At 36.7% G+C, this 16,481-nt stretch overlaps 3 protein-coding genes and 1 long non-coding RNA gene across 4 annotated transcripts; 1 reads left to right on the forward strand and 3 right to left on the reverse strand.

Annotated features, from left to right (window-relative positions):
* The first annotated feature begins 1,183 nt into the window (after window positions 1-1,183).
* On the forward strand, window positions 1,184-4,187 carry LOC106297698 (regulatory protein NPR6-like). The gene is made up of 3 exons (XM_013733893.1): window positions 1,184-1,665; window positions 3,208-3,311; window positions 3,344-4,187. The coding sequence occupies exons 1-3, from the start codon at window positions 1,216-1,218 to the stop codon at window positions 4,185-4,187; spliced, it is 1,398 nt and encodes a 465-aa protein (XP_013589347.1). The 5' UTR covers window positions 1,184-1,215.
* A 1,187-nt stretch (window positions 4,188-5,374) lies between these two features.
* On the reverse strand, window positions 5,375-8,681 carry LOC106299119 (triacylglycerol lipase SDP1L). Its single transcript, XM_013735257.1, has 3 exons — window positions 7,123-8,681; window positions 6,896-7,039; window positions 5,375-6,267 (listed from the first exon to the last, which is right to left on the reverse strand). The coding sequence occupies exons 1-3, from the start codon at window positions 8,533-8,535 to the stop codon at window positions 5,458-5,460; spliced, it is 2,367 nt and encodes a 788-aa protein (XP_013590711.1). The 5' UTR covers window positions 8,536-8,681; the 3' UTR covers window positions 5,375-5,457.
* Window positions 8,682-9,702: 1,021 nt separating this feature from the next.
* Window positions 9,703-11,598, reverse strand: LOC106300453 (H/ACA ribonucleoprotein complex subunit 4-like). The gene has a single exon (XM_013736595.1). It carries the CDS (start codon window positions 11,534-11,536, stop codon window positions 9,890-9,892), a length of 1,647 nt encoding a protein of 548 aa, XP_013592049.1. The 5' UTR covers window positions 11,537-11,598; the 3' UTR covers window positions 9,703-9,889.
* Window positions 11,599-13,474: 1,876 nt separating this feature from the next.
* LOC106299782 lies at window positions 13,475-14,408 on the reverse strand. The gene is made up of 3 exons (XR_001261872.1): window positions 14,229-14,408; window positions 13,937-14,060; window positions 13,475-13,629 (listed from the first exon to the last, which is right to left on the reverse strand). It is a non-coding gene; the product is annotated as an uncharacterized LOC106299782 (long non-coding RNA).
* Between the last annotated feature and the right edge of the window lie 2,073 nt (window positions 14,409-16,481).

Genomic DNA, 16,481 nt, shown 5'->3' on the forward strand with positions numbered 1-16,481 from the left:
CGAGGATTTTACGTGGATTTAGTTACGATTCTATTACGACGAATTATTTTCGTGTTTCTTACGTTTTTATTACGACGAATTTATTTAGAGGTTTTTGCGGGTCTTTTACGACGAATCATTTACGAGTTTCTTACGAGGAAACACAACGACCGCGTTACGTGGAAACCCCACGTGGTCTTTACGACGAAAACTTAATTCTTCTTTACGAGGAAAATATAACCTCGCTAATTAACGAGGAAATGGCGACGAATCTTCTCTTACGACAATCATATAACGACGAAACGCCTTTCATCGCCATTTCCTCGGAATTTCCTCGTAAGTCTTCTTTTCCGAGGAAATAACGACGATTTTGGCCGTCGTTAAATTTGTGTTTTCTTGTAGTGATAGTAGAAAATGAACGCAATGGATACAATCTTTGCGATACATCAGAGTTTGAAGAAGGAGACTCGAGTAGAAGTTCAGAGGTGGATATGTCATATACTCCCACGCCTTCAAATCTTCGTACTATGCTTGAAATACGGAGTCAAGTTCGTGATCCGCATATACATGAACAATTGAAATATGATTTGATTCAAAATATTTGGAACAAATATGGAAATGATGGAAATGTGTAATTGTTGTATGTTTACATTTTGTAATTCAATAAATAAAATTTTAAATTTTAAATACTTTTCAAATTTATTATTTTTTTATTTTGAAGGATTCCATAACGGATAACACCATTGGAGCATCACTTGCGATTATAATCCTTAACTATTAAAAGAAAATTATATATATATATATTATATTGTTAAGGACTCATGCTCTTAGTAACAAAGGATATCACTGAAATTTCTCAAAACTCCAACTGTTCCCAGCCAATAAAAGAAAGCACACATGTCGACATTAATCATTTTATCGTCGTTTAATTTATTATAAATTAACTAGAGACCCCTTGGTCCGCCTATTCAGATCTATGTCTCTTTCTCTCTCTCTATCTCTATACACAAAAGACCAATCTTTCAAACACTATAGACTCTCTCCCTCTCTTCTTCATCTTCTCCATGTGCTTCTCAAGATAAAAGCTTGACCCAATTAAACTTACATGATTTTTTCTTTCAAGAAAACAAATTATTTTCTTCTTTTTCTATTGCTTATGAAATCAAAGGAGAGTATTTTTTATAGTACTCTGAAACCCTAAGTTTTACACAAAAAAAAAAAGAATAAGCAGAAGCGATGACTGGTAGTGTCGAGGAATCTCTGTCGTTAGATTACCTAAACCTTTTAATCAACGGTCAAGCTTTCTCTGACGTCACTTTCGGCGTCGAAGGCCGTCTGGTCCACGCTCACCGCTGCATCCTCGCTGCACGTAGCCTCTTCTTCCGCAAATTTTTCTACGGATCTGATCCTCCACAAACAATAACCAGTTCAGCTTCAGGGGCCAGAGTGGCCTCAGTGGGAGGAGTCGTACCGGTTAATTCTGTCAGTTACGAAGTTTTCTTGCTTCTACTTCAGTTCTTATACAGTGGTCAAGTCTCACTCGTACCGCATAAGCACGAGTCAAGATCAAACTGTGGAGATAGAGGATGTTGGCACACGCAGTGCACTGCAGCCGTTGATCTCTCCTTAGATATCTTAGCCGCCGCTCGTTATTTTGGAGTTGAGCAGCTTGCGTTGCTTACTCAGGTTCTAATTAATTAAGAAAGTCTTCTTAGGTTAATTGATTCTTGATCTTTAATCTTGGTAATGAACTGTTCCGCTTTGGCTCGGTTTGGTTCAGTTCGGTTGAGTTAAATTTCGAAACCCTATTGATGATGATACACGTATCTAAAAATAGATAAGAGCTGGTATTATATAGATTTCATGTGTAACTAAGGTTAAAGATTTCTTGCATTGCACGTACTGAAACTTTCTTTCAGGACTTCGACGGCGATGAACTGATGTGTTGTGTTGCACAAAGAGAAAAATTACTCAATTAATAAATTTTGGGGTATTTTTGTTGTTTTCTTTCATCCATGATCCAAACTCATTATTTCACATAAACTAGGTGTTTTGTGATAAATTTTTAAAAAATTAAATTATATTTAAAATGAAATTTATTAATATTATATATTTTATAATTTTTGACTAATATTTAATATAAAGTTGATTATTTAAGCATAAAATTAAGAAAAAATAATTTTCTTTATTTTAAATTACATTTAATAATATATATGTAATATATTTAAAATTCGAATCTTAGATAATTTTTTTATCTATTTATTTTGGTTAAATGTATTAAATCAACTTGAATAAAATTAGTAAAAATCATATAAAAATTGTATAGTTATTAAAAATTATAACTAAACAATATTTATAAAATTTGTAGATATCTAAAAGAAACTAATGATTACGATTAAGAATTTATTAATTTTTTAAAAAAGATGTAGACAATTTTGAAAATATTAGTAAAAAAAATTGTATAATTATAAAAATACAATTAAATAATGTATTTCGAAATTTATAATGCATATTTCATTATATTTATTTTAGTGATGATTTATGAATTATTACCATATTTTAATAAGTTTAACAAAAATATAAATCAACATTAAATGTAATGTATTAGTTATTGTCATATTCTATAAAGTGTACCAAAAATATATGTCAGTAATAAATGTGATTGTCCATGTCATATTAACTATAAGTCATGTCATCAATCTTGTTAGCCATGTCATCATTTTTTTTGTAAAATGATTGTATATATGACATGTGGCAAAATCATGTCGCAAATATAGTACATGGAATATATATTTTGAAAATAGTAAATTTGACTAATAAATAATAGGGATTTTATTAGTAACCCACCAATTGAGAAAAAAATGATATCATTAACTTATTTGGGCTAAGAGGATTGACATGATCATTATGCGATTTTGCATGAATTTACTATGACATATATGATATATGTCTATAACGGCCATTTAAGTTCAGCAATTCCACAAATGCAATGAATCAAAAGATTTTATCATTCTTTAGGCCACCATTAGGTCTTTTTCCTATCATGGTCTTACCTCACTTTCCTCATTTGGAGTTAGATACAATGAAACCCTTGGTGAAAAATAGTTCCTTTTGAGTACTCCTTTACAATGAACGAACATGCATATTGATGCAAATTGAAAATAAATAATGGATAGTGTATACAAATTCAACACTTTGTCTTAACTTTCATTTTCTTTTTAATCACAGAAACATTTGACAAGCATGGTGGAGAAAGCCTCCATTGAAGACGTGATGAAAGTACTAATAGCTTCAAGAAAGCAAGACATGCATCAGTTATGGACTTCTACATCAGCTGCTCCAAGCTCAAGAAGTCCCGGTTAATTCACCTAGTCACCAAATCTGGTCTTCCAACAGAGATTCTAGCCAAACATCTCCCAATCGAACTCGTAGGCAAGGTTGAGGAGTATCGTCTCAAATCATCTATACCTCTACGTTCTCTAATGCCTCACCAACATGACCAAAACTCGGCTCTAAACCTAGAGGACCAGAAGATGAAGAGGATGAGACGAGCATTAGACTCCTCAGATTTTGAGCTAGTAAAGCTAATGGTTATGGGAGAAGGACTCAATCTAGACGAGTCATTAGCTTTGTTTTACGCGGTGGAGAATTGTAGTAGAGAGGTTGTGAAGGGACTTCTTGAGCTTGGAGCAGCTGATGTGAACCATCCGGCAGGTCCCACCAGGAAAACCGCACTCCACATCGCAGCAGAGATGGTCTCTCCGGATATGGTGGCCGTGTTACTTGACCACCATGCTGATCCAACCGTTCAGACAGTTGATGGTATCACTCCTCTTGACATCCTTAGAACCCTAACTTCAGATTTCTTGTTTAAGGGGACAATTCATGGATTGACTCACATTGAGCCTAATAAGCTCAGGCTTTGTCTCGAGCTGGTCCAGTCTGCTGCAATGGTGATTTCTCGAGAAGAAGGGAACAATAACAATAACGTTAACAACACCGTGATCTACCCTAGGGTGAAAGACGAACGCACGAAGGGGAGTAGTTTGGATTCAAGATTGGTTTATCTTAATCTTGGAGCTACAAATCCGGATTTTGGAGATGAACATGGCAATCAAACGGAAGAAACGAGCCTGCATCATCATCATTATCATGACCCGTCAACGATGTATCATCATCATCATCATCATCATCACCACCACTTCTAGGTTTTTTTCTAAGACGATCATTTTCTAGTTATGATAAGACATATTCAAGAACTAGTTAATTTTTGGTTGTGGTCTTTTTCTATGTGAATAACATGCGGCACATGCCCAACAAATGTAAACGTTTTTTTTTTAAATAAAAAGGTTAACCACATGTCTATTAAAGATAGAGACCTAACCCCCGGGTGGAGGTACAATCCACGGATAGACTCTCTCCTGTACATTCAAATGAGCCGAAAGCAATAGCCTATATCCGTATGGCCAACGGAGTTCGAACCAGGGTTCGCCGTATTGAGTTTATTTTTTTCAAGCGCCACTGGACTACCACGACTGGTTAACAAATGTAAACGTTTATTCCATAAAAAGTGAAAGGAAATGAGATGACAAGGAGGCCACAAACAAAAGGGCCATATACTTATGTAGAATATAAAAACAACAACAATTTATTTGTTTTTGGAATCAATGAAGCCTTTTATAAAAAAAATGAGACACTAAACATAGTTTTGACCATATATATACACTAGATTCGGATTTATGCATCGCGGAAGTAACTGTATAACACAGCAAAAAAATATATAACTATCTCAATTATCAAAGATTCTTTTTATTTAAGTTAAAAACATATGATTATAAAATATACAGTTCATTAATCTTTTCTTTGGTGGCAGAACAATAGGTTAAACCCAAGTAATTATTCGGACTCTTGAAGAAATCTCGAATATTGGGTAAATATGATTTCAGTGAAACTCAAACTGACTTTATCAAAAGATTTTCATTTACAATTCCAAGTTATACAGAGCGTCTATCTAAAACTTAAAAATATGGTAGATCAGTTAAGCTAGAGCATTAACTTATGTATAACATTATTCTTTAGAAATCGTAGTTAAATCATTAATTAATTTTTTCTTTGGTGGCAGTGTGTGATTAGTAAGAGATGTGATTTCATTTTTTGGCCATAAAAATATTGATAGGACTTTTGTGATTTTGGCTTTAGATTTTTATCTTTTAAAAATTTTTATTTTTGGGCCGTAGAAATTTGTCTTTGCAGAACAATTATAAAGATATAAATTTAAAGAAGTGACATGGATTAAAAAAAAAAAAAAAAGACTACAGCAGCATCAGCCAATCATACCCAGAATAAAATAACAATCAAGCAAAAAGTTTCATCACTAAAATGAAATTTTTTACAAAATACAAAGGACCGTACTACAAAATTTAAAAGTAGCCATAAGATTTACAACATAGTCCTTTCCAAAAAAGGAAACATCAACCATTACTCGTGGTGGCTTAGATTCGTATCCACCACCGTCTCTGACTCTACCTCCGCGTCTCCTTCTTCCGAAGCCGAGCTACCTCTATGGATATCCTTCTCCGGAGAATCAAGCTGAACGCACTCGGGAGCTTCATCAACGTTTTGCCTATCCTCCACATCTTGATTATTCCTCCTCAAACTCTCTCCTCTAACGAGATTCAACACGAATCCATTATGCGTCCTCCCCGTCTGCAGATAATCCCCTTCCGCCACCGTGATGCTCCTCGAAGAAGCGTCCCCGTTCAAATCGACGCCCGGATCAGCACCGTCGAGATTCTGAACGTAATCCATGAACATCTGAGCAGACGTCGTCCTCTCCAACGGTCCGCCAGATCTAGTCCAGTCTCCAGCCTCCGGCGAATCTCCGTCGTGCGAGCTGTTGCAGTTACCGCCTCGGTGGACAACGAGTTGCTGGTAGAGCAACGCCGCTTCGGCGAGGACGTCGTCGTCGACGGATCCGGCTGAGTTCTCGCGCGCGATGCAGTTCCAGGAAGGGATTCTTCTGGAGGCGCTGAATCTGGTGGGTCCTACGGGTAGAGGATGTTGGGAGGAGGATGAGACGGAGACGGAGGTGGATGCGGCGGCTGCTGCTCTTCGTGCGGTGCGTTTGATGCGGCGCATGTGGTTGAGGACGGCGACGCACTCGTCGAGGGCGAGTTCGATGCCGAAGTTTGCTTTGATGACGGCGAGCTTCTCCCAGGTGCATCTCCTTCCTTGGTTTGCTGCCTTTTGAATCTCTACGTTGGATGGGTTCTGTATGATCTTCAAGTACTGTAAATGAAACACATAGAGCAAGACGATAAGAAATGATTAATACATTCACATTCGGGTTTTAGATTTTGGAGGCGTAAGATTAGCTCTGTTAAGATGAAATTCGATTTGAATTTTCGCGGTTTGGTTCGGATACGAATATCCGTTTATGCTATCTAAAAATATTTTTAAATTCAAAACTATTAGAGGAAAAAAAATATTTTAAATATATACAACATGCAAATTTAGATGTTTATGATCAAATACCAAACTATACATTCAACTGAATATTTGAGTTATTTATTTATATGGTTTTTTTTTGGAACAAATTTATGGTTTAAATACTTTTTTTGGACAAACTATTTATGGTTTAAATATTTATTTTGCACTCATTAGGATATTTTATCATTTCACGGTATTTGTTTGTTCTGAATTCAGGTTTGGTATAGTTCTCTTTTTTTTTTTTTTTAATTTTTGAATTTTTAGGGATTTTTTTATACATTGATAAAACTAGAACCTAAAATATTGCAAGACCTATTCAAAATTTATGTCGGGTCAGAGTTCAGTTCGGATTCATTTCTATCGTGTTTTCGATTCTCGATTCTGATTTTTTTGTCCACCGATAAATTGTTACAAGAATTTTGCTTACCTGAGCAATAGTGGCGGGCATGACGATTGTGACATCTCCTTCCCACTCTTGAGCAAACAGCTTAGCGACTTCTCTCAGAGGCAACCCGAGCTCTAGTACTTGATTACATCTATGCTTCACTTCCATCTCCATAAGTTGAGCAAGCTGATAGAACAAGAGATTTACTTATGAGAAATGAATCACAACTTTGTTTATTACTTGTGAAACAAGTTAATGTGAAACCATACCTTTGCTGCAAATCTGCCTCCGCAAGCTCTCACAAACTCCTTCATCCTCAAGAAAGGTGCGATGTGAGGGTTAGCTTGACTCACAATGAAATGATTAACATTAAAAAGCTCTTTGAGTTGTATCATCGGTAAGTCCATCTCCAAACTACCGTCTCTCCATCGCCTAACCGACGCTCCTGAGGTCTCTTCAGGATTAAATATTGGGTGATAAGGAACAATCTCACCAGTTCTGTCTTTAGCCATGAGTTCCTGAGCCTCAAAAAGACCTGGAAATGCACAAGATGCAGTCACTGCACTCCATATCACGACATGAGGAGAAGTCAGATAGTTAAGGCATCTAGGCGGCTCGTGCTTCCTCGGGGAACAAACCGTTATCCCAAGAATCCGTCCTGTCATGTCGTAAGCCTCTTGGAACGTGAGATTGTTGGTGAGGTTCCTCAGCTTCCATTGCAAATGTCTGATCTCATGAACCGCACCTTGAGTCATAACACGTTTCGCAATAGTGAAGATCCCTCCCATCTGGTCAAAGAACTGCAACGCGTGCCACGAGCCTTCAAAGAAGCTTTGTAACTCAGGCCACGACCTTGTCCCCACGACCGCACACATCACAGAACCCACGCTTGAACCGGCTATAATCCTCGGCAACAGCTTGTGTTCCACAAGGGTCTTAACCACACCGAGATGGAACGCACCGAGAGAAGCTCCTCCGCTTAGAAGCAGAGCCGTTCTTCCAAACGCGTGCCTCGTCTCGTGCATGAAAGATAGTTTCTCCTCGAGAGAAAGCTCTTCAGTGTCCGTATCACAAACCATCCTAAGCTGCGTAGAGACCTCGTCGATATACTCTTTGATGAGTTTCGGAACTTGAAGCCTTCCTTTGTGAAGCTCAGGGTTACACATGTTACCGAGGTTTCTCACAAGGTCAGCTCTCATGCAGAAGATAATGTCTCTCAGAGAATTCTCGTGACGTCTATGCCTAAGCTCCTCGAGCTTGTTCCTCACGAGCTCCACATCGAAAAGATCGGTCTCGTTCATCTTCGGAGTCTCTTTATCAAGCATCTTGGCGGCGTGAGACCATTCCTCATGAGTCAATGCAGCTGTCATCATGTTCCTCCAGAACTTCCTCCTGTAAGCCATCTCAGCCTTTGCTTTTAATCTTGTGTAGCGGTTCAACATAAAGGCCATCGTCGTCACCATAGCCAATATCCCTTGTGGGTTCCTCGGGTGTAGCCAGGACACACACGGTGATAGAAAAGCTCTAGCTCCTCCGTAGAAACACACGAGGAATCTGAACAGTTTGTGTCTGAGCGTAGTCGTTGATTTGCAGAGCAGGACACGAAAGGCTATTGTTCTTCCGATGATACCCGTGGGTCCTATTGAGAACGGATCCACGCTTGCCTCGTTGCTTATATCCATTGTGTCTGAGATATCCTGTTGTACCTATTGTAACCGCATGCAAGACCAGGATCAAAAGAGGTTAATCAAAAGAATAAGACATGATAGAAAGTGTTGAGAGAGATGCATTTGGATCTATGGTAAAAGGGGAAGAACAGAGGAAATTAACTTTTCTCAGATTCATTTGCTAAGAGACAAAAATGGAGACGTAAGACGCACGCTAATCTTTTTGGACTTTCTATATTTGGGAATCCAAATTTACGAACATGACAATTGTGAAAAAAGAAGAAAAAATAGTTCTCTTTTGCACACACAAATAGTCTGTGTTTTGAAACGCTCGTCCGATTCAAACATCTTTTGGATCCTAGTAGATAACTTCAGTATTATCCTCGTGTTTATTATCTCTTATATAGCGGCAATAACAGGGAGACTTCTCGTGCTCGGTCCAATGGCAATAACGAGGACTTTAAACCTGAAACCCAAACAAACTTAGTCGTATCCTCATTGCCAAACAGACTTAACACAAAAAGGGCAAGGACCCAAGAAACTGGTAAAACAACAATGTTCTCTCTCAATCCGTTAACAAGTACTAAAATGCAAACAAGTCCATATTCCTTTTATCCATTCCATACATGAGTTAATGTTTTCTTGGTGTGCAGTCACATACCTGGCAAATTGCTCTATCCATATGAAGTCGTAAAGTTGAGATTAGTTCTTGTTTGAGTCCTTCCACAGCTAGTCCAAGTTTCCTATAATTCAGAACTTCATTGTAACTTGATTACATTTACACAACCATTCCACATGTTCAAGCAAATAACAAGAGTTTACATGTCCACAGAAACAATAACAAAGCAGCAAACAAAAAAAAACCAAAGAAAGGTGCACAAGCTTGCCTTACTGCGGGTCTATGTTCTTGAACCGTGTCATTACTTATGCATCAAAACCAATAACTAAACAAGAGAACCCCAAAAAAAAAGCTTAGCAGCCAATAAAAATGAAAACTGAACAATCACAATAACCTTAGCACAACAATCTGATGAAAAATTATATGTAGGTGCTGCTACTACCTTCATCTCTTGTACTCCTAACACCAACGATAGATAAACCAACTGTTTAGCTAATAAGAGGAGGCACTACCTGAAATTGGCTTTAAATTATCATCACTAAACGAAATTTCACACTGTAGAATGTTGAAAAACATAAGAACCAACCAAAGCCATCATCTCATAAAGTCTTACAGATAAAAAGGAAAAACATAAATATAAAAAACTAAGAAACAAAAACTAATCTGAAGTGAGACGTTGGATACAAGCATGAAATGCCTTTTGTCTCACTTTTATCCAGAATAGATACCATAACACAAAACTCAATCTAATTATTCCTCATCTTCGCTGTCTTTGCTTTTCTTCTTCTTGTCCTTCTTTTTCTTCTTCTCACTCTTCTCAGCTGAAGCAGCTTCATCAGTCTCCTTGCTCTTCTTTTTCTTCTTCTTCTCACTCTTCTCTGCTGCTGACTCATCCTCACCAGTCTCCTTGCTCTTCTTTTTCTTCTTCTCTGACTTTGGTGTCGCTACCTCTTCTGTATCCTCATCCTTGTCCTTCTTTTTCTTCTTCTCCTTCTTCTCAGACTTCACCTTCTCTTCTGTATCAACATCTTTGGTCTTCGCTTTCTTGGTTGACACGGGAGCGGGGCTATCATTGCTCTCATCACGCTTGTGCTTACGCTTGCTCACTTCTCCATTCTCAGCCTCAACCTTCTCCACGACAGCTGCACCAACATCAACCTTCTCAGGAGCCGCAGCAGCACCAGCAATCATAGCATCACCACCGGTTGGCAACACCACGTTCCTGCTCCACTCAACAGGCGTCTTCTCATTAGGCTTCCCATGCTTATCCAACTTCCCATCAGCGATAAGCTTCTTCTTCATCGAAGCCCTAGGCCCCAGACCCCACTTCCTCGGGTAAGTGTCCCTATCCATCACCACCCTCTTGATCTTAGCCACCACGCCATGGTCACAAGTAGCCATCACAGAGGTCGTCATCTCAGCAATCCCAACAGCAATCGCCTCACCTTTGGTCGTCATCAAAACAACCTCACTACCGACATCAATATCATTCTCGAACCTCAAAAGCCCGGGAATCATCAGCTTAGCACCATAGCAGATCGCATTGACAGCAGAATCCTTCACAACGAGCCTCTTGTAGCTCGTCAAGATCACCTCAAGAGGCATAATCACCCTCCTGAGATAACTCTCATCCTTGTAGTTATCATACATCCACTGAGCATCCATGACATCATGCATCGTAACCATGTTATCATTCTCACCCAATATCCCAGACCTAACCCTCCTAAGCTCTTGCATATGCCCACCAACACCAAGAAGTAAACCCAAGTGAACACACATGGTCCTAATATAAGTACCCGCCTCACAAGAAACCCAGAACACAACCAAATGCCTATCCGCATCGTACTCAAGCAACTTACTTTGGTAGATCGTCCTAATCCTCAGCTGCCTCTTCACGGCAGAGATCAAAGGCGGCCTCTGGAACACAGCTCCGGTGAGCGACTCGAGAGCCCTCGCCACTTTCGCCACGTCGGGGACAGCAGAGTGGAGACGAGCAACGCAGACGTACTCTTTCCCCGCACCTTGCTGCGACTTCACAAGCCTCGTGGCTCTGTCGATGCAGACGATGAGGTTACCCGTGACTTTAGGGTCAAGGGTTCCACTGTGCCCCGTCTTCTCGACGCGGAGGATGCGTTTGATCCAAGCGACGACCTCGTGAGAGGAAGGGTTCGAGGGCTTGTCGAGGTTGATGACACCGTAGCGGATGTAGTCTATGAGAGGACGCTTGAGAGGGGAGTGGCCGGAGGAGATGGGAGTGTAGTGACCGGTACGGACGTTGAGGCGGTCGTAGTTCTTGAGGAGGAGGGGCCACTGGGATGTGTCGATGGCGGGGGTGAAGCTCTGGGGCTTGATCATGTAGTCTCCGGTGTCGGCTGGAACTTCTTCGACTTCTGTCATGGCGGCGGTTGGGTTAGGGTTCTTGTCGGAAAAAGGGTTTTGAGTGATGGAGGAGGAAGAGGCGCAAGTGTGGGGGTTTAAAAAGGGGTTTAGAATTAGGGTTTCTTATATATTTCATTGGGCTTCGGTATGAGTTAACGGCCCAATTAAGAATATACTATTTGCATTGCTGGGCCAATAAAAAGACCAAATAGCAAATAGGAGATGAATGGAAGGCCGAAATAGTTTCAAAGAAATATTATTTCAAACAATTTTATAATATTAAAATAGTATTTCTAAATATCATGCTTATTGATTTTCTTTTTTAACGTTGGATAATTATGCTATTACAACTATGAGCAATATTACATGCAATTTAAAATTCATAAATTTTCCATAGTTGTTTTCGGTTTCGAATAATCCGGTTGCTATCGTGTACATATATTTATACTCGACAAAACACCACCAAATAAGAATGAATTTCGAATAAGGAAACAATTTAAAAAAAAAAGTAAAATACAATTGAGACAATATATCAGTATAAAGTTTGTATACTGATTATATAAATGAATAAAATTTTAATCCATTAAACTCATATTTATATTAGTTTCAAAATTCAATTTAATTTTTCCTTTAACAAAACATTACTATTTCGCTAAAGATACTTTTCTTAATCCTAAATGCATATTGTACCATAGGGTCTTTGATCCCCACATCCCTCAGATGTGGATCTTGATTATGATCCCTATCTTCTTTGCGCTTACTATAACCACATTCGACCGGATTTCATTTGGGCTGACGTTCTACTGATCCTAAGGATGTCAAAATGAGCTATAGCTTATGATCTGGCTCAACTCAGATCGTTTTTTCATGAGCACGATCTCTATATTTTAAGTTTATTTAATAAATGAGTTAAATGATTGAGCTTAAATTAGATCACGAGTTATATGAACGATCTTTAATGAACAAGGATGAGCTTGTTCATTTTTATACTTACAATTATATATAATATTTTTATATATATATTATATTTGGATAACTTCTATTTTTTATGTAAAAAATAGATAATTTATATATTTATCATATTTATCTTCTAAAATTAAAATGTCAAACCAAATCTTTTTAAAAGATAATATCTATATTAATCATATTTATCTCATATAATTAAAATGTAAAACATACATATAACACATTGAAGATGAATTGTCTCAAGACTCTCACAAAGAATATGAATTTGGATAATTAGTTTTGCTTTAATTTTATTATATTTTAGGTGCTGTTTTTTAATTTTTGTCATGTATTGGTTTTTATTTAGTATTTAATATTTATGTTTTAGGTTTTTTAATATTTAAATTTTGAACAATATTATAGAAGTTATTCTATCACTATTTATTTTATTTTATAATTATTATTTTTATTTTGATCATGAGTTAGCTCATTTACTCATGATCTGAGTTCGAGTTTACATATTGAAGCTCATATAATAAATGAGCTGAGCTGAACTAGCTCATGAAAGAGTCGAACTCACTGTGAGCTGAGCTGAGTTGAGAGAGGTAACTCATTTTGACACCCCTAACTGATGCATATAAATTTAATATACTTTCAGAACTAATATTTAGATAACGATTTCTTTAGAGTGTTTAAACATAAAATAAAACCCAATACGCAATTTTTTGGTTAACATTAAATTTATCTGATACATGGTTTTCTTAAAAAAACGAAAATGAGATAATACCCGGTGTTTAATCAAAGTCTAAAACTTAAAGGACTACCCATGAATGAAAAGTCAAATAATTGCGAAATATTTGAAATGAAAGCTAGGAAAAAGCAAATACGGTTTGCCAATACTGTGCAACATCATGTTGGATCTCCAAGAAGTTTACATTACCATTGGCGAATAAGATAACGTAAGAAAACATAAGATATCAAGTCTTCAACACTAATTCATGATCCAGATGAACAAACATATATATAACGAAAGAGAAATATATAATAATAAGATGATCAATGAAAATAAACCAACAAACAATCCAAATCCAATCCAACTTCGCAGCTTCAAGATTCCAACTCAGAAGCAAGCCTCCAAGACGCAGCAACAGCACATAGCAGCTAGACTGCAAAAGCATCACAAAAGCTCATATATTCAAAAATCATCGTATACTACTACTACAAGCAAGTAGAAATATGCATCTACAGAACACAGTTTCTATTTTCTATAGACAACCACTCAATCAGATTAAAGCATTTACCATTTAATTAGATTAGATTAACCCACAAAACAAACTTGTAACCAAAACAAGACATGCCACATCTTTTTATTCTTAAAAATGTTAAATCATGGTAATACCATTCAAAGTATGAATTCCCCTTAGGACATACAATTGCAGATAGTATACTAGTTTGAATGGAGCAGTGACTTACCATCCTTCAATCATACCAGGACCCGACTTTCCTTGTTGTTGCTGAGGAGGAGGATATCCTTGCTGAGGATATCCCTGCGGCGGAGGATACCCTTGCTGAGGATATCCTGGAGCCGGAGGGTAACCTATTCAGATTCACATGAATATTTATGAAACAGATCCAGATCAATAGAGCGAATATGAGTCAACAAGATCCAACACCATTTTTAATCAATATTTGAAACTACTTTGATACTCATATCTAAACAGAAACGAAGAGAAGTAAGATTAAGAATCAAATCATGGGAAGGTACCTTGAGGAGGAGGAACACCAACTGGAGGTTGACTCATCTTCTTCTTCTTCTTCTTCGTTCACTACCTTTTCTCGTCGATCAAACGTAACAGAGAAGTTGTGTCGAGAGAGAAGAAGAGGGAAAGCGTGTCTTATTTATACACCCAGTTTGGTTACGTACTAGGTTAATATTGAAATAAGAAACGGTTGTCCTATCAAAGACAGCCACGTTCAAATGTAATCCTGGAAAGATTTTTAAAAGTTTTGGTAAGGGGGTATTTATGGGTTTAAACAATAAGATATAATTTGTGAATTTATAGAATGCAATTTTTTTTTCATTGACTACTCAGTTCAAATTTAAATTTAGTGATGAACATTAATTAGGAAACTTACAAAGAATAAGAACTTTTGGGTGAAAAATAGACTAAAAGAAAAAAAATCAATATTTGAAGTAATAATATATTCGAGAAAATCTTCTTATTTTAGAAGAAAATATTATAGATTGTTAAAAATATATATATTATAAGTAGATAAATTAACCTTTTTTGGTCATCAGATAAGTAGGGAAAATTGCCAAAACTAACCCACAACTTGATTTTAACCCAAAACATATACTTAAATTTGAATTAAATGCAAAACTAACCTAAAAGCATTGTGAAATTACAGCCCAGCCCTTTGTGACCAAACAAAAAAACAGAAGTCATTTTTATGAATATAGCCCTAGTAAGTCGTCTGAGATGTTGGAAGTCGTCTGGATGACTTCAAAGTAAGTCTTCTGTTGTAGCTGATCTTAAAAATAATTTATAATTTTTTTAAAAAATATTTTGATGAGCGAAAAATTAAAATCAAGTAATTATAAACAGTGTTAAGTGATATAAAGTAAAATATAACAAAATTGAATTGTTTTCAACATAGATGAGTGTAGGTAGTAAATCATGGTATTGTCTAGGGTTTGGCAACATATGTTGTAGTATTGTACGTATACTTAGGGTTAGATTTTGGAAAGCTTGAATATTTTTTTGAAAAATTAATTTTTTACCTATACATGTTTATTTTTATGTATAGTAAACACTTTTGAAGTTTAATTTGATTTTATGAAGCGTTTAGTTAGTTAATTAAGTTTAGGAGTTATGTTTAGGGTCTAGACGACTTACATTTCAGTTGTCTGGTGAAAACATTAAAACAGACGACTTACATGTAAGTCGTCCAAATATTCCCCCCTAAAAGTTTTTAAAAAAATTATTTTCCCGCGTAAATAATTTAAATAAGTCGTCTGAGAAGTCTTCTATTTTAGTTTCCCGCTAAAAATATTTTAATTTCCCGCTAAAAATATTAAAGTCTTCTAGACAACTTACAAGTAAGTCGTCTAAGAAGTCGTCTGAATCAAAAATATTTAACCTAATTGGATTTTTTGTCTCCCTATATAAAGAAAATTTTACACATTCTCTCTCCTCCTTTCAAATGGCTGCAACAAAAATGTAATGTTTATCATTCTAAAACTCTTCAACCGCTCTCTAATCTCTTTGACTTGAAAATACCAAACTTTATATGAATTTTTCAGTTTTGTCTCATGTCTTTCTTACTAAGGTTTTTAATCAGATGGTACTCATCTTCCACTCATTTAAAGGTAGATCTATTAATTTTAGATATGTATTTTTGTGTGTTCTATAAAGGTAGATTTATCTAATCTTCCACTCATTTTTCTGTTTTTAAGCCATTTGCACGTTTTTGGATATGCAGGTTTTTCAGATCTGGATTTGATAAGCAGGTTTTTCAGATCTGGAAGACTTCTGGGACGACTTACCTGTTAGTCGTCTAAAATATAATGCACTAGACGACTTCCAGGAAGTCTTCCAGACAACTTCCATAGGCAACTTCCATTTCAGTCGTCTGGACTTCCTGGAAGTCTTCTGACAAAGTCTTCTTCCATATCAAGTGGAGTCCAAGCTTGTCTTTATAGAGGAATGATCTATAATAGTTTTGTTTGTGGTCTATTTTGTGAATTGCATGTCTACTCTTTTAGTTGTGTTTTTTTTATAAAATCAGTAATAATGTTTCCCAAGATGTAATACATGTGCAAACAATGTGTTTACATATTTACAAATCAATGAAATAATAAACTTCAGTAGACCGTCTTCCGCTGATCCTCTCACCATTTCTTGCGCATATAACAAGGCTCTGTATGAAGTGGTGTAATCAAGTGTCATGCCAAACATGTTCTTCATTGCATCTTTGATATGCTGCGGATTCAACCCATCAATGATTCCAACACGAT

The sequence above is a fragment of the Brassica oleracea genome, chromosome C6 (genome assembly GCF_000695525.1).
Source record: "Brassica oleracea var. oleracea cultivar TO1000 chromosome C6, BOL, whole genome shotgun sequence".
Classification (NCBI taxonomy): domain Eukaryota; kingdom Viridiplantae; phylum Streptophyta; class Magnoliopsida; order Brassicales; family Brassicaceae; genus Brassica; species Brassica oleracea.